Genomic DNA, 27,926 nt, shown 5'->3' on the forward strand with positions numbered 1-27,926 from the left:
TACGACACAGTGATGATGGTCATACACACACAAAAAAAGAGAACAAAACACCCATCAGATTGTTATCAAGTATCTTAAATCAAAACAGTCTGTTGATATAAACACTTTGAGTTGTCAGATATCGATGGATCAGTGTCTTTGACTTGTGACAGATGATATGGATGCAACACCTCCACCTAGCTGAGGCTGGGGGTGCCGCACGTCCTGAGGAACTTTTGCATGTGAGGCAGACGTGTTAACCACTGAAAATCTTTACTGATAATGACTGCTGTTCCCAATAAATGGCACGGTCAGTGGAAGCACAAAAAAAACAGAGAAAAAAAAAGTAGAACACTGTAGCTTTTAACTGGAGTTCTATATTGCTCAGCAGCAATATAGACTCTAAACAAGCACAAAGTGTGAGAAATGAATTTATTTTATTTTAAACAAAAATGTTTATTAGCATTCACCGTAAGCACTTACAAGACATTTGAGAGGTTCACAGAGGAATGCAATACACATCATAAAGCAGGCAGAACTGCCCTTGAAACCCTTCAACTAAGAGTCCCACTGGAACCACTTTCAAAGCGAGCAAGACCAGTTATCAACAGTTGATAAACCATAGAGAGGAGCAAGGGGGGGGGAAAGGAGGAGGGAGAATAAAAAGAAAAGAAAGAAGAGGATCTGTACAGCACATGGAGGGAAGGTGAAGTCACAAGACAGGAGAGGATGGATGATCTGCCACACCTGTGAGCTTACAAACCGGCAAACAGCAGCGGAGGGTCGAGCCCCGGAACACACCGGGCACTCAGCACCGCAACACGCCACACCATGTCACCACCGCACTGCACCGCATCTTAACAGCTAACCAGCATTATTCAACTGCTACACAACTGCGCCTAGTGCACAAAAGATACACAAGAAAGAGGGTTAGAGTCATAGGAAAGCAACTTTAACCAGACAGAAAAAAAAATTGACAGAAAAGAAAAATGCATGCTGCTGGATTAGCAAGTCACAAATTAAGTGGGTTGCTTGTCACTGAACAACAAGCCATTTTCCAAGTAAGAGTGGTAAAACATAGCTGTAAATACACTGAATAACACCCCCTCTTTTTTTTTTTTTTAAACAACTTCAAACTTTCCATAGCTAACTGGGAAGGGTGTGTAAACAAGGGTTTTCACTGGAGGAAAATCTTTAGTTCAGAGTAATTAAGTGTAAAAATCAAAGTCAAAAAAGAAAATTTAAATGACGGAAGAAAAAAACAAAAAACCTCACAAATACCTTTGAATAAGCTCAGCTTTACAAACAATGATAAATCATGCCAAATTTACAGAATTTGTTTAGGTAGATCAAGTCAAATTAGACATTTAAAACATGTTAGACCAAGTTCCAATAACCTTTGAGTCTGCATTCAGTGGCAATATTTGAGTCCACTTCAATCTGAGACTCTTCCTGATGTCCTCAGCATAGCATCAATCATTTGAGATCTGGAAGGAAAGACAGAACAGAGTTAGCAAGAGCCAAACCCAGAGGTTACATCAACTCCTGCAGCTGACCTGGATTATAACATGTAATTCTGTACTGATCTTTCTCCTGACACATCAAACTGGCTCTATGGACATTAATTTCTCTTAATAAGCCTAACATTTCTATTTATTGTCACAATAGTTAAAAAACAAAAACACGCTTCCTCTCCCCAAAACTAGCTCTAACAAGTCTCTTACACTCGGGCATATTTGAAAAACAAACCTCGGGGTCCGTTCCCTTTGTGAGAGGCGGAGGACACCACAGTGCATCTGCCTGTGGTCCCTGTGAACGTACCTCACCACACCACCTCATACACCAACTGACAGCCCGAACCACCGCCATGACGACCTGCTCCATAGCAACCACCGTTGCCTTGTTGACCTGCTCCTTAGTACCTGCCATCGCTCTCAGCAACAGGCAGGTCACATGGGCGGGTCACACACTAACTGCTCTCACACTGCAACACCCCCATCTCCTCCTCCTCCCTTTGCAAACAGGACTCCGCAGCTTGGAGGAAAGAATTCCACATTTAGGTGAACGTTTTGAGTGAAGCACCCCCCCACACGTCCCAACCACCCACTCCCTCCCATACATACTCAACAAATATCCCAATCTCCCATTGCCTGTGCATGCTTTAGATTGGCTGGACATGCAAGCAAAGTAAAGCACACACAGAACTAGGACTGTTGGCTACAACAGTCCAACTCTTATTTAAATAACACAAATATCAGGGATTCTGCAGACCTTTGTATGTAAATGGCCATAATGTCAAAGACTGCAGAACACAAACCCAACTGGTGCTGATTACCACCCTAGTTAGTATAATTGAAAACAATATAAGCCACCCTTTCCCCTTTATACCGTCATGTTGCATCTGCATTTGGGTTAAGACTCTGCTCCGGTGTCCTCTGGGGATTTAGGTCTACTCTTGGATTTGGACCTGGACCTGGACTTCGACTTTGACCTGGACCCTCTGTTGGAAGCTGGGGTTCGACTCCTTGACTTGGACCTGGAGCGGGACCGAGATCTGGAGGGAGACTTTGACTTGCTTCGCCGGGGGGTTCTGGATTTGGACTTAGACTTGGACCTTGACCTGGAGTAGGAACGGGACCTGGAGCGGCTGTAGTGGTGGCGGCTCCTAGATCTAGAGCGGCTTCTGCTCCTGGACCGGCTGTGGCTACGTCTTCGACGACGAGGACTGGCTGAACGGCTACAGACAAAGAGAGAGAAACAATATAACAACTTAGTCAGCAAAGGTCCTACAGCTTTTTTAAAATAGGAAAATGTGAAAGTAATTTTTTTCTGTTTTCATGCACGACTAAACAATATATTTAAGTTACCAACAACTATTTATACCAAATAATGCATTTGTAAACTACCTTGCGCTCTAGCCACCTTGTCAGTGAGGATTACCAGGCAATCTTTGGCTGGTAAACATAAACAGTGGAAGAATGCTAACTACTTTCGTTTAGGTCACCATGTGCTTTGCAAACAGCTTAGTGTAAACAGTCCCTTGCGCTAAACTAACGGCCTAAATTACCTTCTGCTTCTGCGTCCGTATCCGTATCTCCGTGGCGGAGGGCCTCTCCGGCTGTACATGGAGTCTGGCGGCCTTCCGTATCGAGCCATCTGAACCCGAAGCTCCCGCCCGTCGAGCAGCGCGCCGTCCATGGCGTCCATTGCGTCTTCGGCGTCGCGCTTGTCGAGGAACCGCACGAAAGCGAAGCCTCGGCTCTCCTTGGTGTACCTGTCCCGCGGGATATACACATCTCCCACACGGCCGTATTTCTCAAAAACTCGGCGCAGAGTCTCCGGCGAAGTTCGGTAAGTCAGGTTGTCCACCTTTAAGGAGGTCATCCCCTCAACGTCTGGCGGCGGCCTTCCGTAGCTCATTTTCTTCTCCAGACAACTAAGCAGGCCAATTAGGACAAAAACCTTTAGACCCTAGCGTGCTATTAATCCGCTACAATGCTAGTTAAAGCTGTAGCTGATGAACTGAATTTAAAATCTCGCTGTTTTTCTGATAGTATCGCTCTGCTCGTTTCTTTCACCGCGCTGTTTTTCACGTGAAATGGCGGCAAGGACCCTTCCTTTTCCCCTTTCTTTGCGCCCGTGTTGGCTTCCTCTGATTGGCTGTCCCAAGAGTCACTTTAACGCTACACTGCCCCCTGTGGACAGGAGGTTACTTGTAACGGCGACTGCAGACCGTTATTTCTGCCTTTGTTCCATGAGTTGGGTTAAAACGCCCCTGTTCGCCGTTTGTGAAAAGTTAACGACCTTTTTTCCTTTTAGCATGTAGACTCCACAAACTTACTATTACCACCGGATCCATGTCAGCTTGATTTACGTGAGCTCTCTGAGCTTTTTTGTCGTACATTATTCAGCTTTCACTCGTTTTCCCGCACAAGTCTAGCAAGTAACACTGTTTTCGGCTCGGCGTGTATCCCACAGCGCCGTCCTCTCTCTGCACTGCAGTCAGCGCTGCTTGCACATTTGGCGTAGGAAGGTCACGTTATAAAGCGGCTCGTCACTAGCGCCTGCTGGAGAGGAGAGAGGGGGACTGCGCAAAAAACCACGGTCTGGATTTGTGCCTGGCTGACGTCATGGGGAGCCACAGAGCTCTCTGACAGGATCCAGCACCGACGAGCACCCGGTAGGGGGGAATACACGATCAACATCCAGTAGGGCCGGGAGACGAGCACATCGCCGTTTTCTTCCACAAACGAGCCCGTAAAGTGAAGCCAGGAGCGGGGATCGCGCTTCGGTAACGACTGCGGCGTACCACGAAAGCGCTTCCCCGCAGTTAAAGGGACTACCACAGCTGTTTTCTGCCTCAAAACACAAGCTTGCACTGTTGGCCAGGGAGGGATAAGCAGCAAGAGAACAACTACTAATCCCCGGAACGGTCACATTCACGGCGGGGCTCGGACCCGACAGTAATGGACAGGGGAGCACGAACTGGATTAAATGATAGGGAGTAAAGAGACGCAGCGTACAAAGCGGACCTGAAGTGTTATGCCCGTTAAGCCGTGCGGTCTTTATTTGACTGGAAATGGGAGCTCTAACAAGCAGACAAAACATAGGCGTGGAAGAAGTGGACATCCCGTCCAATTCGGTGTACCGCTATCCACCGAAATCTGGTAAGTCATCAAAGAACAGGTCGGACTGGGTTGGGTGAGTGTTATCTAAAACTCGCTGCAGATGATTTATTCTGGAGGGAAAACATCACCTTCGTATCCCGTGAGCTTACAGGCCTGCAGGGGCATTTCAGCCTTTAACCCGGAGCGGCTACCTGTGGAGACCGGTGTTTTTCACGAGCCACCTTTCCACCCACTTAAAAGTGCGCTTTCCATTTACTCCATATTTATGTGCTAGATGATTTATTCTAATTTATTCTTCATCTTGCAGCACTGTAGTGACATCCATAGAAGGACAGCAACACGCAGCAGCACCCCTATGTTTCTATAACTAACTGTCCTTTGCACGTATTTATGCAAATTCAACTTCAAATTTTTCATGAATAGGAGAAACTGGCAGGCAGAACTGGGTTTGGCTTTTCCTTTGGTGCATCTGGTTGGCATTAGGACTAAATCAGGCTGTGGAAAGGAGTAAATCCTGATGGATGGCATTTAAAAGACTAGTCAGATATATTCACTTTGAGAAATAAAACTCACAAATTAGAATATATTTTAAAGTTTAAAGCTTGAATTTTAGCTGCGATGATCTATGCATTTTTAAAACTGTTAATTTACTAACTATAAATCTCAGTTTATTTGTGAATGTCCACCCAGTACTGCCTGTCAATTATGTTTGCATTATTTTATGTTCTTGTGGTTTCAACTGTAAAATACAAGTTCAAAATGTCTAAAATCGAAATATGTCTAATTTACAGTTTTCAATCAAATGAATGACTCATACAAAATATAATTTGTAATCATAATAAAAGCTGAAGCTGGAAACTTTTACTAAAAGAATAATCAAAATAGTTGCAACATAATTATCAATCAATAATAATTTAATTCCTTCAGCTCTGTGGAGTCTTTTAGTTTTGATCATTTATTTCCTTTTTTTTCCTAAGATAATTTTTTTCCTGACTAAATATAAATTTAGTCAGACTAAATATAAATGCCATATTATGGCATATATCTGGAAGACCTTTTCTTTACATTTAAAAAATAAATGAATAAACATTAGTCCGCACAGGTCACTTACGCTCATTCGACCCAGCTAATAAAGTGGCCCTTTCCTTCAGACTGACCTGTGTGCTTTCAGTCTGTCGTGTTTGATATTTTCTGATTGCTGCATTGTGTCCAGCCCCCTCCCCGGATTAACAATAATACCAAACAGGCATTGTGTTAGAAAATGTAATCGTATTGCTGTTCAAATCTGTCAAATGCGACTACATAAATTAAAATAAAATCTCCCACGAAATTAGATCTGCAACACAATCCGGGAATATGAGTTTTCTCACGCTCAGAAACATCAGAGTAATATTTCAGATTCACCCTGACATCGTGTGCTGATTGTGATGAGGATGGAAGGGAAGAAAAGTGGCTGCCATTAGCCCCGCTGTTGCCACAGCAGCTGAGTTAGTCGTAGGCGATATAAATTTGTGATATAACAGCCCCGGTTGTAGCCTGGAGCAGTACTGGTGGTGATGCTGGCAGGGAGGATAGAGGTGGCTATTGCTGCCAGCGAAACCGATCTGTCAGCCCTAGTTCCTGTCTGTGGGATCTGGTGACAGAGCCTGAGCCCAGGTCGCCTCTCCCACCTGCTGTAAATAAAGTGATGAAGAGAGAGGGAGACAGGCTCATCGCTTAGGCTGTTTTTCCCCTTTATTATGTTAATGGCTTTAAGGTCAAACTATCAAACCCTCATCCTCCTGTATGGTCTTAATAAGTGTGAAAAACCAAGCAGCCAGATTCAGACCAGCGATGCCAGACCAGATGTCCTCCCTGCAGAAACATGACTCGACTGCCCAGCATGTTATTTAGAGACCGCAAACCTCCATTACAGTCTTATGATATTAGCCTAACCTGTTATTAAAAAGCAGAATGTCCATTTAGTCTAGCTGCCATCCCCCTTGAGTCTAGGTAAACAGGTATAGAAGCTACAGCACAATAACAGCCCAGCATTAGTCTTTTAGTCATCAGCTTTTTATTTCACTATTTTCGGTCATAGTAAAATAAGAAAAGGACCATTTTGTCTAACCTGCCAGTTTAGGGACAGGATGAGGTAATTTTATCATGCAGTTTGGGATTACTTGGCTCTTACAGCGAGTTATCTGTGAATACTGAGAATGTAGGCTCAGAGATTTACAGGAAGTATAAATGTTTTATGCCGGTGAGGTGCCAGATGGGTAGGACTCGCAAAGTGTCAGTTTGTAGCAGCGTAATTTCGCATGGCTCCTTCAGTTTTTGATGAAAATGATTTCATCAATTTGCATTTTGTATATGTAGTTTTCATGTACATTGAAACGTAATAAACGATCATAAATATGTTCTTATTTCTTCGTTTTCGTTGTGCAGGGAGTTACTTTGCCAGCCATTTCATCATGGGGGGAGAGAAGTTTGACTCCACTCACCCGGAGGGTTACCTGTTTGGGGAGAATACAGACCTTAACTTCCTGGGGACCAGACCAGTAGCGGTAGGTATTTTTACACACTAACAGTAAAACATAATGTCAAAAGCAAAAATTTGGGGTGTTTCACAGGAAATTTCTTATCACATTATCATGCTTTTTCCTTTATACTTCTTTGTTAGTTACACTTTGCTAGTACTGATTTACACCCCCCTTTTGCCTTCAGAATTTCCTTAATTCCTTGTAACACAGATGATTTACTGTTATTTATGCTAAATTCTGACCCTGAAATACTCAGACCAGCTAGTCTGAACTAAACCAACTAACATGCTACTCTCAAAGTCAAGTAAATCCCCTTTCTTTCCTATTCTGATGCTCAGTATGAACTTTAACGGGCTGCCTTGAATAATGTACAATAATTATATGCCTCAGATCACTGCATACTAGCATGTGATTGGCTGTTAGATGTTTGTGTACCCAAAAAAGGGGCTGTTGATACTGTAACAATGGTTGATGTTCATGTTAAACGTGGACAAAACACCAAACATTAACAAACGCTCCTTTTATTTTCTATTGATTGATGATACGTTTGGTTTTTCAGCAAGTTTTTACACAATAAAATGTAAAAAAGAAAAAAGAAAAAAAAAAACAAAGAAATGAAAATGAAGGATATTCATTGTTTCCAAGAAAACAATGTTTAAATGTGTCCAGTCTTAAAAATTTGCACATCTGAGAAGCAGAAACATTTTTCTGCATTTGATCGATGGAAAAACTGATTCTTTAACACTTCAGCATCAATGGTATTGCTGTCTTCTTCCTATTAAACAGGAATTGATAAGTTTCAGCAGGCTTGACTCCTGCAGTGGCAATTACCGGTCTTTCACACTGTCATTGATTGAAATTTATTTTAACGTCTCATCCTGTCAAACTAATTAAAAATGAAATGAGAGTCTGCTGAGTCCGTCTACAGAGACGTTTATAAGTGATGGTCCCTCCGGTGGGTGCGTGCAAACCTAATCATGAACCTGAAGTTCAAACTAATGAGAGCTTCAGATTGCAAAAAGCTCAAACCCGCAGAGGAAAAAGAGAATTTAACACAGTCCAAAAGGCTTGAAGGGGCTAAAATTTTGGAATAAATTGAAGCTGATATGGAACAGAAAGACTGGGCTTCATCTAGCTCTGTGTGCTAATCGCAGTTGCAGTGCTGTTTCTGTCTAGACTGGGGCTAAAATTAGGAGTGCAGTTTTTCTCCCGATTATATGGGTGTTTATAATCCTCCCGTGGGCTCAGAATTCAGCTGGTGATGTTTTGTTTTTTCTGTTCTTGTATGTGTGTCTGAAGCTTTACCAGCATTATATAATGGTTGGTGGTTTCGAAGCAGATGGTGCTGTGGAATCATAAATCCAACCGCAGTTGTTGTGTTCTCAGTCTCCCGCACCACTCGACAAACAGGATAATGGACGTGGCTATATTTAGGGATTTTTTTTTTTTAGAGTGCCCTGGCTGGACAACACAAATGCAAAATGGATTTTAGCCACAACACGGGTTGGCAACGATGGTTAGGTGGCCTACTTTGAATCCAGTACCTTTGGGTTGTTGTCAGATTCTTCAGAGGCATTCCTAATTCACAGAGGATGAATCACAAGTTCTTTGGTGATCACTGACTTCCACTCATCAGCTTGATATTTTTAGGATTTTGAAAAGTTTTTCCATTTCCATTATTATTCCAGAACATTTAGGCTAAGGCTAGGCTAAGGATTTATAATCCCTAAACCTAACCAAGGAAGCAAAAAGAAAGAAAAAATTTGTAGAATAATTTGTGATAAAAGGCCGAAAGACCGTGTGAAGTTGAGACACACAGCCGATGATGGGTCCCGCTGGTAAAGCTTCTGGCCTGCCTTCCCTCATAGTAGCCATCCCTCAAGACTTTCTCCATTTGAAGCAATGTATTATAAGGGATTGTAACACCTAGTCCTCTTATTGAATCAGGACTTTAGGTATCTGCAGATTTTGTGTCAGGATTGGAATAGTATCATATACAAATATCAGATTGGAACATGAAAGGAGCCTGACGTTCCTGTATTTTTTTTTAAAGTTGCCTGGGTCTGTTTCTATGTGTTTGCCCTGAAACAAACTAAGAACCTGTCCAGGGTGCAGCCTGACTCTTGCCCTGTAACAGATAGGATAGGCTGCAGCCGCTCCTTCTTGGCACACTCTCAGTGTAGTAAAAGCATACCTGGAAGGAAAACAACATAGTTAAACATTATCAACATGAACTGGCCTCCCCAGAGGCTGCACCTAAAGGTTACTGAAGCAGTGTGAGATCATCTTCCAACATCTAAAGACGACCTTTGCATGTCCTCCAAGAAGCCTAGAGAGCTATTCCTGAAGACTACTTAAAGAAATTACAACAAAGCTTTCATGATTTTTGCACAGTACTGTATTTGTCTGTATTGTTATAGCCTTTTCCTTTCTCCTCCTCCAAACCTGCGGTTTAAATCCTGTTGTTCTTGATTGCCAATGATCACAGCACAATTTTTTACTTTGGGACTATTTTTCAGCCAAAGCTAGAATGTGTAGAATGGACAGCCAGCAGCACATTCTCTCTAAGAAGTCTTTTACAAATAGATACATTTTGAGTCACATTTACAGCATTTGTTTTTGTTTTTTAGATATGCAATATTATGATCAATATGTTCTGCCTTGTAAGACACACCAGTCTGCTGTTGGATTGGGAAACAGCATCAGTCTGGCAGTCTGCCTCATAACCACAATACTGTTTCAACTATGCTTGCTGGGTTTAATTTATGACCACAAGTATTTAATTGGCATGTTCCAAATCCACATGTTCACGGTAACTATGAGTAAATTTTCAGGGCAAGTGTGCATGGGTTTTGTCATGCACAACAGCATGGATTCTACACAAATTTTAATTAAAAGATAAAATAAAATAAAACCTCTCTTGGCCTGTCTAGATGACATTAAAGCAATCTTAAATTTAAACATTTTAAATTTTAATGAAACAAAATCCGAGGTGTTCCTGTTTGGACCCAGTCGTCCCTGTGAGTCTTCCTCTGTTGATTTGGGACCCCTGGAAGTTTATTTTAAACCTGTCATTACCGACCTTGGTTTTAAGTTGGACAGTGATTTTAAATTAGAGCAGTGGTGAAGTCCACTTTTTATCACTTAAGGCGATTGGCAAGAGTGAAATGTTTTCTGTTTTACTGCACTGGCTGCCTGTTCATTTTAAAATTCTTATGACTGTTCTTGCCCTGCCTCGGCGCTCTGATCTTCTTCATCCATACACACCCTGTACGTCTCTCAGGTCAGCTGACCAGCTGCTCCTGAAAGTACTGAGGTGTAGGAGGACACTCAGAGGGGACAGGGCCTTTTCTGCCATTGAATTAAATTGAAATTGAAAGCCTTTATTGTCATTATACACAGTATAATATAATATATAATAGAAGTACACAGCACCGGGTGACACAGACAGACAGACAGAGAATGATGACACGGACAATTTGAGCACCGACAATTTTAAGCACCGACAATTTTAAGCACAGACATAAGTCCAAGGAGCATCAGAATGAGCACGAATGGTCGGGGTAATTTATGTCAAGTGGTGCAGTGGTCAGTGGAGATATTTCATTGCAATTACTTTTGTGCAAGTTTGAGTTGCTCCTAAATTATGGAATAACCTGCCCTTGCACGTTAAAACCCATTTTTATTCTTTGACCTTCGGCCCCAGCGAAACTGAGTTTTTTCTTGTTTTAGGTTTCTTTTTATTTGCCTTTTTTAATTTTATGGTTTTATTTATATCTTATGTATTTTCATGATTTAGTTTAGTTCCAATTTCCAGCACCTTGTGTCAGCTATGGTGCTTTATAAATAAAGATGGATGGAAAAAATCTGTTAGAGGTTGATAGAGGTTGAGCATCTCTGGAAAGAATTTGGAAAATGTTAAATTAAATTGATCAAAGAGAAGAGTTTAAGGTTCAGCTGTCCGAGGCTTCGTGTAGGTATTATTTCCTGAGTGGTTAAACGTGTTATATATGTGGTGCCTGCTATAGAGTTAGTATTAGGAGTCTAGCTTTAGGACAAGCTTTTGCAAAGTGTAACTACCAAATATTAGCATGCTACATGCTAAACTAACATGGTGAACATAGTAAACACTGTAACGGCCTAGTATCAGCTTGTTAGTGGTGTCACTCTGAGCTTTTTTCACAATACCAAAACTGACCTGTGGGTTCTTTGAACAACACTGGCCTTTATTTGAACAGGAGAAACAATCTGTGGGTTTTGATTTTACTCTGGGAGTGTGCGAGGAAGTGCAGAGTGTTGCTCTGATGTTTATGATTTTTAATAAGACCTACAGTATTGCCCCCGAGTTCCCGATGAATGGCTCTTTTCAGCATCTGTTACTCGATGTGTGTTTGTTTGTGTGGTTTACAGGCGTGACTCCTGCTGAGCCCAGATGTGTAATAGTGCTGAATACGGTGCCATTCACAGCCACGCAAACACACTTAAACACAGAGGCGTACAGATTTGGGGGTTGTAGTGTCGAGGTATCTGACCACATCCTCCAGAGATCCTTAAACCACCTCGGCTCTCCGCTTACGCTAATTCAGCAACTTTTGGCTTCAGACACGCAACAAAGGAGTGCTGAGCAGTGATCCACAGATAGGGTCAAGTTTAACGCTCATGTGTTAATTTACACCAAGGTTTAACCCATCACAGAAAGTCTTTATATTCTTGTCAATTAGCCATTTGTCTTGTAAGTAGATTCAGTTTTATGCTGGGCTGTTTTACACACAAGTTCAGGAACCTACCGAACACTGTCTGAAGTGTCAGGCCCATCCCTGGAAAGACACAGCAAGGGCAGATTTTTTACTCTTGCTCAGCACTTGTCAGCATCGACGAGATCTGTGCTGACAAACCAAAAACATCTTTGTGTTAAGGTTAAACTGGGAGCAGCCAGGGTCATCATGCAGCCCTAAATTTGCTGTGGTGGAGAGAGGAATGTTGTGCGGTCGAGACGAAAATGAATGGTAGTACTCTTCGGTATCATAACATGTATTTAGCATCTATAATTTGTTTTTTGTTTTCTGTTCCTTTCTGTTTTCAGTTCCCGTATGCAGCCCCTCCACCTCAGGAACCTGTAAAGACGCTACGAAGCCTTATAAACATTCGAAAGGACACACTGCGACTCGTACGGTACGCACCTCTGTCCACTGATTACACAGCCTTGGTGTAATTTTATGTCAGCAGATCTGCTTTTAGGGAGCAAGTCATAGCAACAAATATAAGAGAGAGTGTCAAATTATGCGTGTTGATTTCATTTGTTTTAATTTTTTTGCGAGATGAAATCTTTGTTATTTGTAGACATGCAAGAGGCCTGGATACACATGAAAGCTTGTGCTGAGTTTAGAGCCAAAGGCAAATAAATACATATATACAAGTTATTTAACCATGATTTACGTTACTGAGATATTTATCGCACTCTATAAAACAGATTTTTTTTGCTTTTCGCAAACACACACAAAAAAACCTCATAATCATAGACTAACAAACAAAACTAAAACAATAATTGACATTGTTATTCTCCCTTTTTCATCCAGGTGCAGTGAGGACCTGAAGCTGCCCGGTGACGAAGCAGCGGGGAAGACCAGAGCCTGCTACAATGTCGAGTTCACCTTTGATGCTGACACACAGGTGGCCATCACCATCTACTACCAGGCCATAGAGGAGTTTCACAACGGAGTGCCAGTGTGAGTGAGAGTCATTTTCCTGATGAAGTAACTATATAAGAACCGGTTCATTTGTCATTTATTGAACTATAACTGCATATCTGGTGTTAGTCTGCAGAATTTGTTCTAGTTATGTAGAACCAGATGTCTCGTAATCACAGCTGTGTTTCTATTTGTGCTTATTTCTGGCGAAACCGTCTAGAATCGAGAGTCCGTAAACTCTTGAGTTGAGCACAAATTACTCTGGCTTGCGTTTTCATAAAACACTGATCCACATTAAACACAGATTCTTCCTCCGAGTGGCAACAGGTTACTTTCGCCCCACAAAACTACTGCTGCAAAGACAGGATCGACTTCTATGTGTGTGTGTTTTTTTTTTTCTTTCTGTTTTCTAAACATCCACTTGTGGCCCAAACAGAGCCTGTGGTAGTGTGATTCAGGCCCCACTGGTGGGTGCATAGAGCAACTGCGGTTGTGGTGTAGATGACCAGGGGAAAAATATGAAGAGCTACTGAATTGAATCCGTTTGCTTTGTGTAGGAAAAAAAGAGTGCTGATGCCGTTTTGCTGATTTTATTTTCGCTAAATCTTAAGCTTGGATCATAAAAATGTGGGAGGCGTGTAGCTCTCACCACAGAGCGACTACCCTTGTTTTAATTTCGGATTTGATCACTTTCGCTTTGTGCTTCTTCTCTTTTTTGCCACTGCCAACAATATCTACTAGCCTACAAGGGACAACAGAATCACTATGTTCATTTTTGGTTAATATTAACATATGAAGACCAGCTATGGACTCGTGTTTTTACATGAAAGTGAGCCCAGTGACTTCTCTGCAATGCCATGCGGACTTGAAATTAGCGTACACGGAAGTTTGGAGTTTGAGATAAGTTGTGGCTGACAACCAAAGCTAAATATATGTGAATATATTGTGTGTATATGCCTATTTATGTGTTGCATATTTAAAAGGCTTTGTTTTTTGTATGCAGAGAGGAAAGTGAACCAGAGTCCAATTCATTTAAGATGCTTCTGATTCTGAATAAATATTTGTAGAGAAAAAGTGACATTGCTGCATCCTTAAAGAAAAAAGATAAATGTGTAAATTAAAACAGGCTAGTGTGGCAGAGAAAATTGTTATGCCAGCACGGTCTCGCATATCTTAAATGCAGCTCAGTGTTTGCATATCTTGCATAAGAAGCTGTGATTCTATTTCTGTCCAAACAGGACGGAGGACCTATGCACATTTTGCTTTTTCACCACTTTACTCAGAATAAATTACATTTAAATGAGACTCCCCCTCTCCAGCTGCTACATTTAAAAAAACAATTACCTATTTTGCTTATAGTCAGCTACAGCAGATAGAAACAGCCATTTCCTGTTACCTTCCTCTTATATCCTGACCTGTATCTATCTGCTTCCTGCAGTTACCTGCCCCAGGACAGCTCACTGCAGTCTGAGACGGTACACTTCAAAAGGGGAGTTTGCCAGCAGTTCTGTCTGCCATCACACACCGTCAACCTCAGCGAGTGGGCCGACGACGAGGTAGGCGGCTTGTACCTGCAGCGCGATCACTGAAACGTGTGTTTACATGAGGTTGTGCTGGAGCATGAAGCCAGTTTGTACAGATGGATATCTGCGGTGTTTCTCTCCTCAGCTGCAGTTTGATATGGACAAGGAAATCTTCCCCATGGTTGTGCAGGCTGTTGTAGACGAGGGAGAAGGTGAGCTAATGTGCTTTGTCACACTGGTGATGTCATATGAATATGCATAAAGATGTACCAACTTGTTTTTTGTTTTATTTTCATCCTTGCAGATCATTTGGGCCACTCTCACATACTGCTAGCTACATTTGAAAAGGTAAGAGCCGAAATTATATTTCCAGAAATTTGGATAATTTATTCTTGTTTATCACGATTCATTATTATGATGTCTTGTCAATATTAAACTCCAAAAACAGGCTAATATTTTACAGATGTATTAATAATACATACAACTGTTGCCTTCTTTGCCAGCACATGGATGGAAGCTACTGTGTGAAGCCTCTGAAGCAGAAACAAGTGGTGAATACATCTGCCTTTCTTCTTTCCCTCCATCTTACGTCCTTTTGTGTAGCAACTTCATTCTTTTGAAAGACAAAGACACACCAAAGCTTTATTTCCTCCTTGAAACTCACGTCTGGCCCGTGAGAGTGGCCGCCTTTATTCATTTCTGTGTTCCTTTTCCCAGGTTGATGGAGTGAGTTACCTACTGCAGGAGATCTATGGGATCGAGAACAAATACAACAGCCAGGAATCAAAGGTAAAAATTGGAAAACATATGAAGCGTTTCAGAGCACTTTAGAAGTGACGTGAAAGTCTACCAAAACAAATCAGTGTCACTGCCTGCTTTCGCAAATCGACTTCTTCCGAGTGTTTTGATGATTTTTGTTTCCAGGTTGCTGACGACGAAATCAGCGACAACAGCGCGGAGTGCGTTGTGTGTTTGTCTGATGTACGAGACACGCTCATCCTGCCATGCAGACACCTGTGTCTCTGCAATGCCTGTGCAGACACCCTGCGCTACCAGGCCAACTGCTGCCCTATCTGCAGACTGCGTAAGTTCAGATATCGAAATACTGATCTTTTGGCAGATTTGTTTTACAGTCAAATGAAAACAGTGCAGAACGAGTTCATATTTTAGCTGAACAAGATGTATTCTGCACACTGAGGGGGATAAATATCCTATGGTTCCTCACTCAGTTAGTTTTTCATTTATTTAAAGACTACAGGTAATAAAAAAGAAATAAAATCCTTGTTTGATTTCATGTAGAATTAAATATGGGAGGAAGGAAACACATTTTAAACAATAGCTGCTTCTATTCTAGAGACTATAGGAAACTGCATCAGAAATGTAAAAGAAAAAAGTGTAAAATCTGCATCATAGATTGAACAGATCCACTGCAGGAAACATTTCTTTTGTAGCTAAAACCAGAATAATTAAAAATATTGTAAATTTTGATACACTTTGACAGGGTTAGTGTTTCCCAAACTGATAAAAGACTAACAAAAATGAAGACACTTGTACACAAACAGTCTGTAATGTAAAGGTGTCAAATTGGCAATTCATCAATTCAACCCTCTTCATCTTGTTTGTAGCCTTTAAAATCATATTTTTCCTCAAAATTTTGTTTGTAGATGTATGGATTGTTTGAATTTCTGTCTTCTTTGTCTTTAAGCATTCAGAGCTTTGCTGCAGATTCGAGCAATTAGGAAGAAACTCAGTCCTCTGTCACCTAGCAGCTTTAACCCCGTCATCACTTCCCAGACCTCCGACTCAGAGGAACACTCGGTGAGACAGAGAGACAGTGTTGTGATCATTTCCAGTCATCCTGAACTCAGATTCTCACCGCCCTCTTCTCCTCACAGGCATCAGAGCACATCCCTCCTGGTTACGAGGCGGTGTCTCTCTTGGAGGCCTTGAACGGCCCCCTCAACACCACCTCAGTAGCTCCTCCTCCTCTCCACTCTGGTCCCAGCCACGTCTCTGGAGCCCTTCCTCCGTATAGCAGCGAGCCTCACCCTGCCCCGGCTCGCTCCCTCTCTCCTCTGGACCACTCCAACTCTGGCCAGGCTCTTAAACTCAAGAAGAGTGGTTCAAAGTGAGCCTACCTGTGAGGCCAGAGAGAAAACTGGTCACAGTTGATGTTTGTTTTTTCTGCTTGGATCAGCGGGAAGGGTGGAGCTGGCTGCTTAGGACAGCATGCTTTGATCATAGGAGCATATAAAAAAAAAACTTATGGTTGCCCCGCTCTTTCTTATGAGAAATTATTTTTTTCAGTTCAAGTCTGCTAACTGTAGCTTAATTTGTTGGACCTTGAAGTAGATTTCACAGAGAAAAAGTAAAAGATTTTTCCACACACATTTTTACAAAATTATAATAATAATAATACTTATTATTATTATTATTTCAGTTTCTGCTCCATAATATTTTCAGCCTCCTGGTGTTATTTTCTCTGATGTACATTCACTTTGTCGCTTGTCTTAGGTCACTTTCCCAGAATTCCTCTGTGCTTCCCGAGGAGGACGAGAAGTCTTGCAGTGAATCCGAGGCCTGTCGCCACAAACTCGCTGTGGACCAGCAGGAGGTATGTGTGTGTTAAACATACACAGAGAGAATATGCATTTTCACAGTGTCACATGTCTCCTACGGCTGTGGGAGTTTACACGTTAGTTTACACATCATGTTGTGAACGTCTCTCTTACGGCTTGCTCTTGTTGGTTTACAGTGCGGAGTAACTCCAGACAGCGAGAACCTGACTTTCTCCTCCTCTGGAGCCATCGACCAGTCATCCTGCACCGGCACCCCCCTCTCCTCCACCATTACCTCCCCAGAAGGTATACACTGACACACATGCACACACACACTAAACCTCAAAATACTCCTTTTCCTACCTTTTTATAACACCTCAAGCCTATTTTTGTGTGACTCACACTTGCATAAGCATGATAACATGCATAATGCATGTTATGTAAATTTTGAGTTGCTCTAAAAATTGCAGCAACTGATGTGAATCACTTCTATTTTCTAAAGGCAAAGTGTGGTTTTAAAGGTTTTGTTTTATGCCTCACATTTTATATAGTTGATGCCACTGTAAGTCTTTTCATCATGCATGAAATGTGACTCTGGACTTAATTTTTATTGTGGGCCATAATTTTCCAGTGATAGCAAGTAGGCTTGCTATGATCTATGCCACTGTGAAACGCTGGTATGTGCTCCTATAGAAACCACAAGTCTGATTATATCAACCATGTTTAACAAGAAAAGGTTTTTTTTGCATCGCCGTGGACAAAAACACACAACCATACTTTGAAACAGCAACGGCTTTTTTTGGTGGAGATCATTTTTACTATGCTTAAACCTGCCAACATCAGGTCACTTAAGAGCATAAAATCACCGATTCGATTCAGGAACGAAGCACTGGACCGTACCAGTAAATAGGCTGTACTGTACTACACACATACAACACAAACTACAAAGTATATTGTAAAGTGTTATTATGCAACACTACAATACTGAAAAGGATTACATTTGAGAAGATTGAAAATCATTTGCTATTAAATCTGGGATTTGCAGTGGAGTAGTTCCTTCACTGTTGAATGTAATTACGTACACAGTGTGGTACCTTTGCATCCTTTTTGTTTTCATTTCCCTTCTTTTTTCAATCCAAATCAAGTCTTTTTATGGCCGCGATACACCTTGTAGTTCATTGTTTTGGTGCAGGCTGTCAAATGGATATCAAAATTCAATTCTAAAACCAGAGCTATCAAAAAAGTTGGGAGTCAATCTTGTGGGAAAGTGATGATGATGGTGGCCATCACTGTGGCTACACCCATTATGATCATTCTATAGTTTCCCCTTTAAAACTCTGTGATAAGTTTAGTACACCCTCGTACTTCAGATGATTAAAAAAATGCATCAACTCTAATGCCATTTAATTTGTGCAACACCCAGCATGTGAGGTAATAGGAAACAAACTAGAGTCCAGCTTAATTTCTTGCACTATTCCTGAATTACATAATACAACATAAGTTGTCCACTTAATAAGAGATTTCCTTAAGTGGAAGCACACACATGATGGTCATAATCAAGACGTCAATTACAAAGTAAGTTTGCCATCACAGAAAAAGGCTGTGACGAACTCTTAAACTCACTCTTGTTCTTTCACACCCAAATAAAGGTGTAAAAGTCACAAGAATTGTAGTGTTCTCATTTTTAGGGTAACTTGTCCATAGTGTGGTGTTATTGCTATACTCTTTTTTTCTGTTGTAACATTCATGCAGGGTTAATTAAGTCCATCTTGTTCTAAAAGTTGGTTTCAGCTGCTCTACCCAGCCAGGAAACCCATTTTCCTCAAAATGGTGTTCAGTGTCTCAGAAATGTTGCATGAAAGCTAAATACAAGGAGCTCAAGGCAGCTTCAATGAAGGCTTTTAGCATAAATAAATCAGAAGTTTACCACCTCAGCGTTTTGTGTTGGTGCCACTAGATGAAATTTCCTGGGAAATCTACAGAGCGGCCTTTGAGCAAAACCCAGAAAGCAAGGTCTATTATTCCAGCTGGAATGATTTTTGCAAGTCACTATTTACATTTTCTGCCGCTGATAATATTTGCGGACGCACGGCCTAGTTTTTTTCCAACCTGGCAGCCGAAAAACGCAAACAAACAAACATCCGAACCCCCCCAAAGCCGGACCGTGATGTGTGTCTCCGTCTGTCTGCCAGACCCAGTGAGCAGCAGCCTGGCCCAGTCAGTGATGTCCATGGCCTCGTCCCACTCGCAGCACTCCCACATCAGCACTGACACCATGTCCTCCATGTCAGGGTCCTACCTGGCCGGGGCCGAAGGTGAACCCGGGGGGGACGAGGGGGGAGATGTGGACTGCGAGGAGAACCAGGAAGCCTCCATGGAGAACCGAAGACCGTCACAGCAAGACAGGGTGAGCATGGAGGATAAACTAGCTGCACATTCATGTAGTTTTAAATAAATTGTTGTCTCATCGGGACTCAAAGCTTCCCTTTGGTTGTTTTCTTTTTTGTAGGAATTTTCCAAAGAGCCAAAGGAACAAAACTATTCAGTGGCTGTAGAGGATCAGGACTCAGAGGTGACTAACACAGTGATGAGCAGACTGCGAGTATTGCTTATTTTATGAATTAAGTTGCCTATTACAACGTTTCATAACGCTCCCCCCCCTATTTTCATCAGGGAAATGATGTCACTGAAGAGGACTGCTCATCTCCATCTAATGGGAAAGGTAACTATAGTAACCATCATTCACCTTTCACCCATGGCAACTCATCTCTGTTTGCATTTGTTGTTCTCAAGCTATGAGAAACAAAAAAGGAAATACACCCTTTCATACAAACTACATATTATAGCAAATCTGTTCGTGTCATGGCTGAGTGATACCAACCCTTTCAAAGTAATGGAGTTGTGTGTTAATAGCTGTCCTCTAGATGGGGCAGTCTCTTTCAAAATGCTTGCAATTTTGGCTGCATCTGTATGAGAGTGAATGGCTTCTCATGCAGCGTGTCTGCAAAAGGAATCTGATCTTCTGCACAGTGATGGCTGAGCTCACAAGACCACAAGAGCCAAAATAAATTACAGATGCTTTGATCAAGCCTTCAAGATGTTACTGTTACTAATTAAATCACTTTTATAGTCAGTATGTGATATTTAAGTCTAATGCTGACATTAACAGCTGTGATGATCTAAAATGTGTTAATCCAAGTGTTAGTTAAGAAAAGGACTCTGAAGGTGTCTCAGTAAGCTTGTAGGATGTAGGCATACTTTGTAGGTATGGATGTGGAAATTACTTGACTAATTTCCACAATGAAATTAGTCAAGTAAAGCCAACATTATGAAAATCATAATCATTAATTACACAGTCTAAGGAGCTTAGAAAGAAAGCAACTAGGAATGCATTCTTTTGAATGTGTACCATAACCCTATGAATGAACCCTATAAATAAAATGACATTTTATCAGTAATCACCGTACCTCGGTGATGATACTTCCACTTTCCACAGTGATAAATCCATCAACGGGCTTCAGGGTATTGGTAGCAGCATCTGGGTAAATTATACCTGTATAGTCAAAGACAGTTCAGTTTCTAGATATGAGTTTTAAAAGTTAATGCTGGAAAGGTGTGAGGGTAGGAGTATTAGCCAACTCCACCTCAGTCCTAAGCACCAAACCAGCCCTTTTCTTGTCAGCAGCCACCCAGAGTTGTTACAGAGCTGAATGAAGCAGCACAAACTCAGTTGATTTGCTCTTACTTATTTATTCTGTTATCCAAAGTGTCCTCATTCTGAATTAAAGGCTGGTCATTTGCAATAAGTATTCTGATCGATCAGAGCATCCTTTCACTAACAGGAAACGAGCCTCTAGAGTCATCCTTTGTTGATCAGATTCAGGTTTTGCTCCACACAGGGCTGCTGACTTGCATCTGCATGGTTTGAATTTCTCTGAATGTTTGTGTAGTCGCTGTTGGCGTTAGTGTACAATCTATGTGTTTTTACTCTCTAAGCCTTGCTGCCTGCACCTGCTTTTATAGCTTCTGTATCATGAAACATGCTCCACCTGCACTGCTCCTGGATGCCGTTTACGTGCAAGTGTGTGAAGTGCGTGTGTGTATGTATGTATGTATGAGAGAGAGAGAAGGCAAGCGCGGTGGAGTGCTAAAGAAAGTGTTGTGGTGTGCACCGTGTGGGCGTCCATTACCAGTAAGGCTTGAAGCGAAAATAACAAGGTCACCTTTAATTAGACAACGGTTTGAAACGTGTATATGTAAATTACTTGTGTGTGCGCGTGGGTGTGTGTGTTGTGATACCTCGGGCCAGACTGAAACAACCTCTGCGAGTTACTGAATGACCTTTCAGTTTTTTAGGAGACGAGCGGACCTGTGCTGCCTGACAGACTGTGAATGAGCACACGCGCTGTAGGATGTATGTTTGCACGCACACTTGTGTGCATCTGCACCAGCGCTGCCAGACGGCTTCTGAATGTGCCCTGTCTGTGTCTCTGTGCTGAGCTGCCAATCATTCACTCATCACTTCCTTATTAGCACACACACTCTGCACACGAGCAGGCTTGCTGCAGGCATGAGGCGCTCACACATATGATACATCTCAGTATTTATTATCTGGCCATGCTGGAAAAGGAAGAAAATCATATTCCATACAGGTCACGTTTATTTCTTTTTAATTTATTTTTCATCTCATTTATCTGTGCTTCATGAATAATGTAAAACACCTAAACCTCAAGTTCATTTGCTTCATATTAACTTACGATATATGTATGTATATATATATACACATACAAAGACATTTGTATGAGAAAGACCTAAATTCCACAGAAGAACAAAATGTTGGGCAGGCAAAGCTAAAGAAAAAAAAGCAGCAAAATATGATTTTTACTATGAAGATTTTCTCATTATACGTGCTGTCATCATCACCACAGCAGCATAGTCTACTGTGAGTGCATGTGGAAGTCAAATACAATGCAGTCTATGAATGAGCGCAAGAGATAGAACTGAAGATATCATCAAATTAAATGCACTACCATTTGATGTAAACCATGACTGATCAAAAGAGCATAAAAAATCAAACAGTTCTTCCTGTAAAAATATGGAAAGATTTTTACATATAAATATGGAAAAATTGTGTATGTTTCTGTTCTGTGTCTTGTGTGTTGTTTGTTTGTATATGTGTCTTTCTTGCTGCTGTTACACCCAAATTTCCCCTTGTGGGACAATTAAAGGATTATTCTATTCTGTTGATTCCTGTTGGAATAGTGAATTTGACAGCCATGATGATCCGTGACAGGTCAGAATGGCGGCGTTTTGACAGTCCTGACACTGCAGTCCTGCACACTAAGCTTTGCAAGTGTCCAAACTTCTTTGTTTTATCATAGTTCCTTCACTTGTCACATTTTTTTCAGCAGAACATACTCACCTTTGCTCCATTTTTTTCCATCCAGTCACTGGATTATGATTTGACATATGCATTAAGATGAAGGTCAAATAAAGAAAAAAAGTGAACATCTTCACAAGCTTTCTTGAAACTTGATCCTAGAGACTCATATTGATCAAATGTGCAAATATTTGATCAATTATTATTCTGTTATTGCCATTCTAGCATGGCCACCTCTGACACCCTCCCCCCTCTTCCTCTTTCTCTCACCCTCCTGCCTGTCCCACCTTCTCCTCCTCCTCCACCCCACATGCTGTGCCTGGCTGCTCTTGTTTGACCTTTGCCCTCGCTTGCAGGTGGGCGGAGCAGGTGTCCAGAGTTGGCCAATAACAATCAGGGCGTCGCCCTCTGTGACACGCCCTCTTTGGGGTTGGATAATGAGCAGGCTCCCAACAGCCGTTTCGCGGGTGAGTGGCAACCTCCCGAACATGGACCAATGAGAGCTGAAGACTGAGAGTGTAGGGACGGGGGATGAAGAGAGATACAGGAGGAAAGAAAACGTGAGGAGAGTTATCTGCAGAGGACTAAAGGATTTCTGATGCATTAGCTTGCTATGCTAACGTGCTAATGTGAGTGGAAGCTAGGGAGAGCAGCAGTTAGGTTTTTAAACGCTGTTTTTAGCTGAGGATTTGTAGCATTTTTGCCCAGCATGAAGACTAGGAGCCTTCCTTCTTCTCTTCATCCTTACCCTTTGATGTTGTGGTGCTTCATTGCTTTTTTTTTTATTTCTCCAGTAGCGGTTAGCTGTCCACTCTCTCCCTCCTCCTCCCCTTTAGCTGAAGCCCCGGTGTGCCTGAGCGCGCGCGTGTGTTTGTGTAGCCGTGTTTGAGTGAATCTTATGTGTGAGTGACGGGTGATTTCTGCATTTGCTTTCATGAGAGAGTGTGAGAGAGAAACAATCTGGCCCTTCCCAAAAGTTGAAGTTCATGTTCAGTGTCTGCCAGCTCCGAGCCGCTTTGCCAAACATCTGCGACTCATTTTCACACCCTCCATCTTCCCTCCTGTCCTTCCCCGGCCCTCCCGTCTGCTTCGCCACACGGGGTGAGTTACTGTGATGAGAGCTAAAGGTGTCGATTTTGTTTTTGACGACCAGCGTTTGTAAATCGCAGTCACTTATTTTCTGGACTCCTGGTTGAATTTGATTCCATTTCTACTTTGTTTCACACCTTATCTTTACACTGTTTCAGCAAAAAAAAAATTGCCTATAAAACTTCCCTTTCTTTGTCATTTCAACAATTTTAAAGCTGCCAATTTAACACAGATCTCTTTAAAAAGCCATCACAACCTTTGGTGTGGTATGAAAAATATTATTAAATGGCTGAAAGATAAGGATATTGTTTCATTATTTATACAAATACAAATGTGACATATAAAAGAAACTCCATATAAAACATTTAAGGAATTTTCTCAGTTTATTTTTACTAGATATTCAAATACAAGAGTTCACCATTCAGTAAATAGACAAACTCTGGAGTATTAGTTTACCTCGTCAGCATATATCATTTTGTGTTCAAACTTTCTTCACAGCCTCTAGCTCTCCATCATTCTCGTAGCTTTTGACCTCGTCCCCTCTCCAAACCCCGAGACTCCCTTCATTCCCATGAACCCACTCGACCCTGTTTGCGTTTTACGGTGAATGTCGTGACATGTTTTCTATTCCTGTGTTGTAAAGGTGTTTTGTTATCTCTCTGTTTCTCTCCTTTTTACTTCCCATCATTCTTCACATCCTCTGCTGTCTTTTCCTGGACATTTTTCCTTCCCGCCCCTTTCTTCTTCTCTTCTGTCTTTTTTCCTTCTTTCGCTTTCTTTCGGATGGACAGATGAGGAGTCGTGCCCAGTGCACATTGAGGACTAGGTATGGAGATGTGGTTAGATGGTCAATCAGACTTTAAAATCTCAATTTGGGGGTTTGTAATTTATAAACCGTAGCGGTTGTTTTTCTTTTGTTCTTATTTTACCTTTTGATTTCTCGTTCAGCCTCATCATTAAATTGTATTTCACAATCTAATTAGGTCATCGAGTACCAAATCGATGAAAGTAAGAAGCGTTTTTTTAAGTTTTAAAAAGAAAATGTAAGTCTACATTTTATTTTTTTATTTTTTTCAATTTATAATTTCTTCAGGCTTGCAAAAGGTACAACTGTTTAGGAAATGTGGATCCACCGAATTGTGTTCCTGTTTATTATTCAGGTTTTCGCTGGTGACATGAAAAGTATGAATTATTTTCTATCTTTGTGTCTGTGGCTTTATTTTTAAATAGGGAATAGCACAACATGCGTCACTGAGATCTACTGAGCATTGATTTATTATTGTTTATCTAAAAATAGAATACAGTTTTCAATATTTGAATGTTTTGGATAAATTTGATTTGAAAAGAAGAAAGAGTATGATGTCTTTGTACACACCTCAGCTATCTCTGTTCTTTTTTTTTATAATGGGTAATCAACTTAATGGTTATCGCTTGTTATTGCAATAAACTGTAATGTAATGAAAAAGTATTCTTAGGGCGTTTATCACTTTGATCTTGGTCTAAAATATATGATAGCCACCCCCCATTTCTATGTCTTTAAAAACACTTTGGCAATAGTTCTCCAGTCTTTCTCTAAATCTTTCAATTTTTCTTATTTGGACGTCAGCTGTTTTTACTCACTTTCTGTCTAGTCCTTGTACCTGTCATTGTATAGGGCTGCATTTCAGCCAATGGGGCGATCGTGGCTCAAAAGTTGGGAGGTCGCCTTGTAATCGGAAGGTTGCCGGTTCGAGCCCCGGCTCGGACAGTCTTGGTCATTGTGTCCTTGGGCAAGACACTTCACCCGTTGCCTACTGGTGGTGATCAGAGGGCCCGGTGGCGCCAGTGTCCGGCAGCCTCGCCTCTGTCGGTGTGCCCCAGGGTGGCTGTGGCTACAATGTAGCTTGCCATCACCAGTGTGTGAATGTGTGGATGACTGGATGTGTAAAGCGCTTTGGGGTCCTTAGGGACTAGTAAAGCGCTATACAAATACAGGCCATTTTACCATTAGTAGTGTTGGGGAACTTGTTACAATTGATGGAATTATGAATGCAGAAAAGTACCACCTGAAAGGCATCAAAGGCACTATCTTAATTTTTAAGCACGGCAAAGATAACACAAACAACCTGCCAATGCAGGAAAAGCATACCTGGATAGAAAAACACAATAATACACTATCAGTCATGATTTGGCTTCCAGAAGTTGGATCAACATTGTTACGCCAAAACAAAAGACAGCCAACATCCAAAGAAGGGCTTTGACTGTCTTTTAGGAAGCCTGGAGAACTATTGTTGAAGACATACAAGAAAGCTGACTAAGAGAATTTAGTTCTGTGTTGAATAATACAGGTGATCATATGAAATATTAATTTCCAAGCTCATTAGAACTGCACAGACTCTGTTTTTGCTTTCTACATATATTTGCACGTTTCAATGAATTGCTGCACCCATTTCCCATTTTTCTAGCAAAACATAAAGAAATGTGGGACAGTCCAAGACTTTTGCACGGTACCTTGGGTTTATTGATTTCTGCAAATAAAGTTTAACTGAAAAATTACGGTTTGTCTGTGAGTTACCTGGAAAAATGGATTCAAATCATCTTCTCATTCTCTTCTCTCATTCAGACCTGTTGTACCTCGGGGGCTACAGGCCTGTTTTGGAGCCTCTCCCCCACCACAACTCCACCAGCAACATGAACCTGGAGGAGCAGGGGGCAGAGAGCAGGGTCCAGAGTCCCAAACATCCCTGCCGTGGACCACTCATTGTGTAACACACACGAACACACACCAATCTAAACTTACTCATCCAGTCAGCTCTTCTTAATCCTGCCACAGTGCTGCAGCGCTGGATACTGTCCTCACTGAACAGGGACTCGCATCCCCATCTTTCTCAAAATTTCCTGGATGATTCTGGATTGGAGTCAGGAGGAAAGAGGAATCACACCTCTCCATTGTCTGTGCGTTTTTTTTTTTTTGTTTTGTTTTTCCCTCACAGGAGTTTCCTTGTTTTCTTGTCTGTGATTTAACTTGTTGTGGGAATGATTAGCCTACTGCTACGTTATTATTTATTACCTGTAGGTTTAATGAGAGCTGTGTATTGTGACACTATCTTTAGAAAAAATATATGCTGCTCCTCTTCTTTTTTCCCTTTCTTCCTATTACCAGCTAAACAGTCAGGGGCTACTGTGATCGGCAATCGGATTTATTACTAGCGTATTTCTCCTTCTCTGTTTTAAACTGTATGCCTGACGAGTGGTCGGACGCTTTGACGCTAAAAGTCAGCTGACACCGGACTACCTTACCTTACTGAGCTAGAAAGTGCTGACCCCTCTCCTCTCATCAGGGAGCTCCTGTCTCGACTTCGCATGCAACTTTCCAAGTTTTCCTCTCATTTCCACCATGCTTTTGAAACACAACGACCTGTGCTGAATGTCAATTCAAAAGTGCAGAAGTGATCGGACTCGTATGGCGGTCGATGAGCCAAGTTACAGTGGCCAAAATGAACAGAGATCAACTGGAGGAAGGAAAAAAAAAACGATGCCACACAGAATGTAGGACGATAATCTCTTAGAAGGGGAATGTACAGGACATCTGAAATGTCCCCTGACTGGAATCAAACACAAACTTTGACTCACACTCAAACACACCACTGGCACCGTCTCCATCTACAGCTCCATCTTAGCATGTCAGTATTATTGTAGTGCAACTTGAAATCAACAAATACCACCGAGCAATAAAGACACTGCATCTCGTCCTTTTTTTCCTGCACTAGGATGCTTGTTCGCAGTTCAAACAGTGAAAAAAACTGTTTGCGCTGCTGGGTCATATTCAGACGTTTCATTGTGTTACTGCTTTTTTAAAAAAAAAAAAAATTTCAGCGTTGCCATTGTAAATGGATTTCTTGTGAGACAAGCATCAATACAGTGAAAGACTTGGCCCACACTGCTGTCTTGCATCTTGCTCATCTTCATGCTTCCCGGTTTGTACCATTCCCTCGAGCCTGTTTCTTCCTGTTTGTGACGCTTTTAGTTCGTGAGATATACTTTAATGTATGTCACCTGTTGTTGACCTTTTTGTGTTTTAATTTGTTGCAGAACACTGTGTTGTTTATTAGAATGTGGATGAAAATATGTGAAAAATTTGTAAAGGTTTACACACGAATAACTGAAAAGGGACAATATCAACATTTAATGCACTATTAGCTGATTCCTAGACGACACACTTTGCGGTGCATGAGGCGACAGTAGAGTAAGCATGTTAGTCTAGGTCAGCCTGCACCCTACTGTAGACTTGATGATGGATCACTGCACATGCATAAAGACGTAACGTATCCTCCTGCAGTGTTAAATATCAGTTTCTGGAACCCTATTCTGTTGGCCGTTAAGGTCAAGACTACTGCACTACTATAACCAAGCTGCGAACAGTCACATGATCACAGTCCGAATGTGTTAATGAAGCTGTATTACGGCACCAGTCACAGTATGATATCAAAGGGATGGGTCCCAAATCTGCAAGACCCACTTTTCTAGAGTGAAAATGTCAATGAAGACTTTGAACAGACAATAAAGTTTTTGCAACTAAAC

The 27,926-nt window shown here is 41.6% G+C and overlaps 2 protein-coding genes across 11 annotated transcripts; one reads left to right on the forward strand and one right to left on the reverse strand.

Moving 5' to 3' along the window:
* Positions 1-394: 394 nt before the first annotated feature.
* srsf2a (serine and arginine rich splicing factor 2a) lies at positions 395-3,426 on the reverse strand. Of its 4 annotated transcripts, none has more exons than XR_005696873.1 (4): positions 3,047-3,426; positions 2,368-2,716; positions 1,377-1,466; positions 395-878 (listed from the first exon to the last, which is right to left on the reverse strand). XR_005696873.1 is itself a non-coding variant. In XM_040038862.1 (3 exons), the coding sequence occupies exons 1-2, from the start codon at positions 3,397-3,399 to the stop codon at positions 2,392-2,394; spliced, it is 678 nt and encodes a 225-aa protein (XP_039894796.1). In that variant the 5' UTR covers positions 3,400-3,426; the 3' UTR covers positions 398-1,466; positions 2,368-2,391. The 4 variants fall into 4 exon arrangements, 2 of the variants coding, with proteins under 2 accessions (XP_039894796.1, XP_039894795.1); XR_005696872.1 differs by having other exon boundaries at positions 1,377-2,013; XM_040038862.1 differs by having other exon boundaries at positions 398-1,466.
* A 1,101-nt stretch (positions 3,427-4,527) lies between these two features.
* On the forward strand, positions 4,528-27,925 carry rnf157 (ring finger protein 157). 7 transcript variants are annotated; one of them, XM_040038856.1, is made up of 20 exons: positions 4,528-4,646; positions 7,035-7,153; positions 12,213-12,301; positions 12,706-12,855; positions 14,255-14,372; positions 14,485-14,551; positions 14,644-14,687; positions 14,843-14,890; positions 15,057-15,128; positions 15,264-15,423; positions 16,045-16,157; positions 16,235-16,467; positions 16,854-16,953; positions 17,095-17,203; positions 19,090-19,304; positions 19,407-19,469; positions 19,571-19,619; positions 22,634-22,744; positions 24,158-24,192; positions 25,969-26,081. In XM_040038856.1, the coding sequence occupies exons 1-19, from the start codon at positions 4,559-4,561 to the stop codon at positions 24,190-24,192; spliced, it is 1,983 nt and encodes a 660-aa protein (XP_039894790.1). In that variant the 5' UTR covers positions 4,528-4,558; the 3' UTR covers positions 25,969-26,081. The 7 variants fall into 7 exon arrangements, 5 of the variants coding, with proteins under 5 accessions (XP_039894790.1, XP_039894788.1, XP_039894789.1 ...); XR_005696870.1 differs by lacking the exon at positions 24,158-24,192 and having other exon boundaries at positions 22,634-23,378; positions 25,969-26,082; XR_005696871.1 differs by lacking the exon at positions 24,158-24,192 and having other exon boundaries at positions 22,634-22,906; positions 25,969-26,082.
* The last annotated feature ends 1 nt before the right edge of the window (position 27,926 follows it).

This window comes from Simochromis diagramma, unplaced genomic scaffold, assembly GCF_900408965.1.
Source record: "Simochromis diagramma unplaced genomic scaffold, fSimDia1.1 OVJJ01000402.1, whole genome shotgun sequence".
Taxonomy (NCBI): Eukaryota; Metazoa; Chordata; class Actinopteri; order Cichliformes; family Cichlidae; genus Simochromis; species Simochromis diagramma.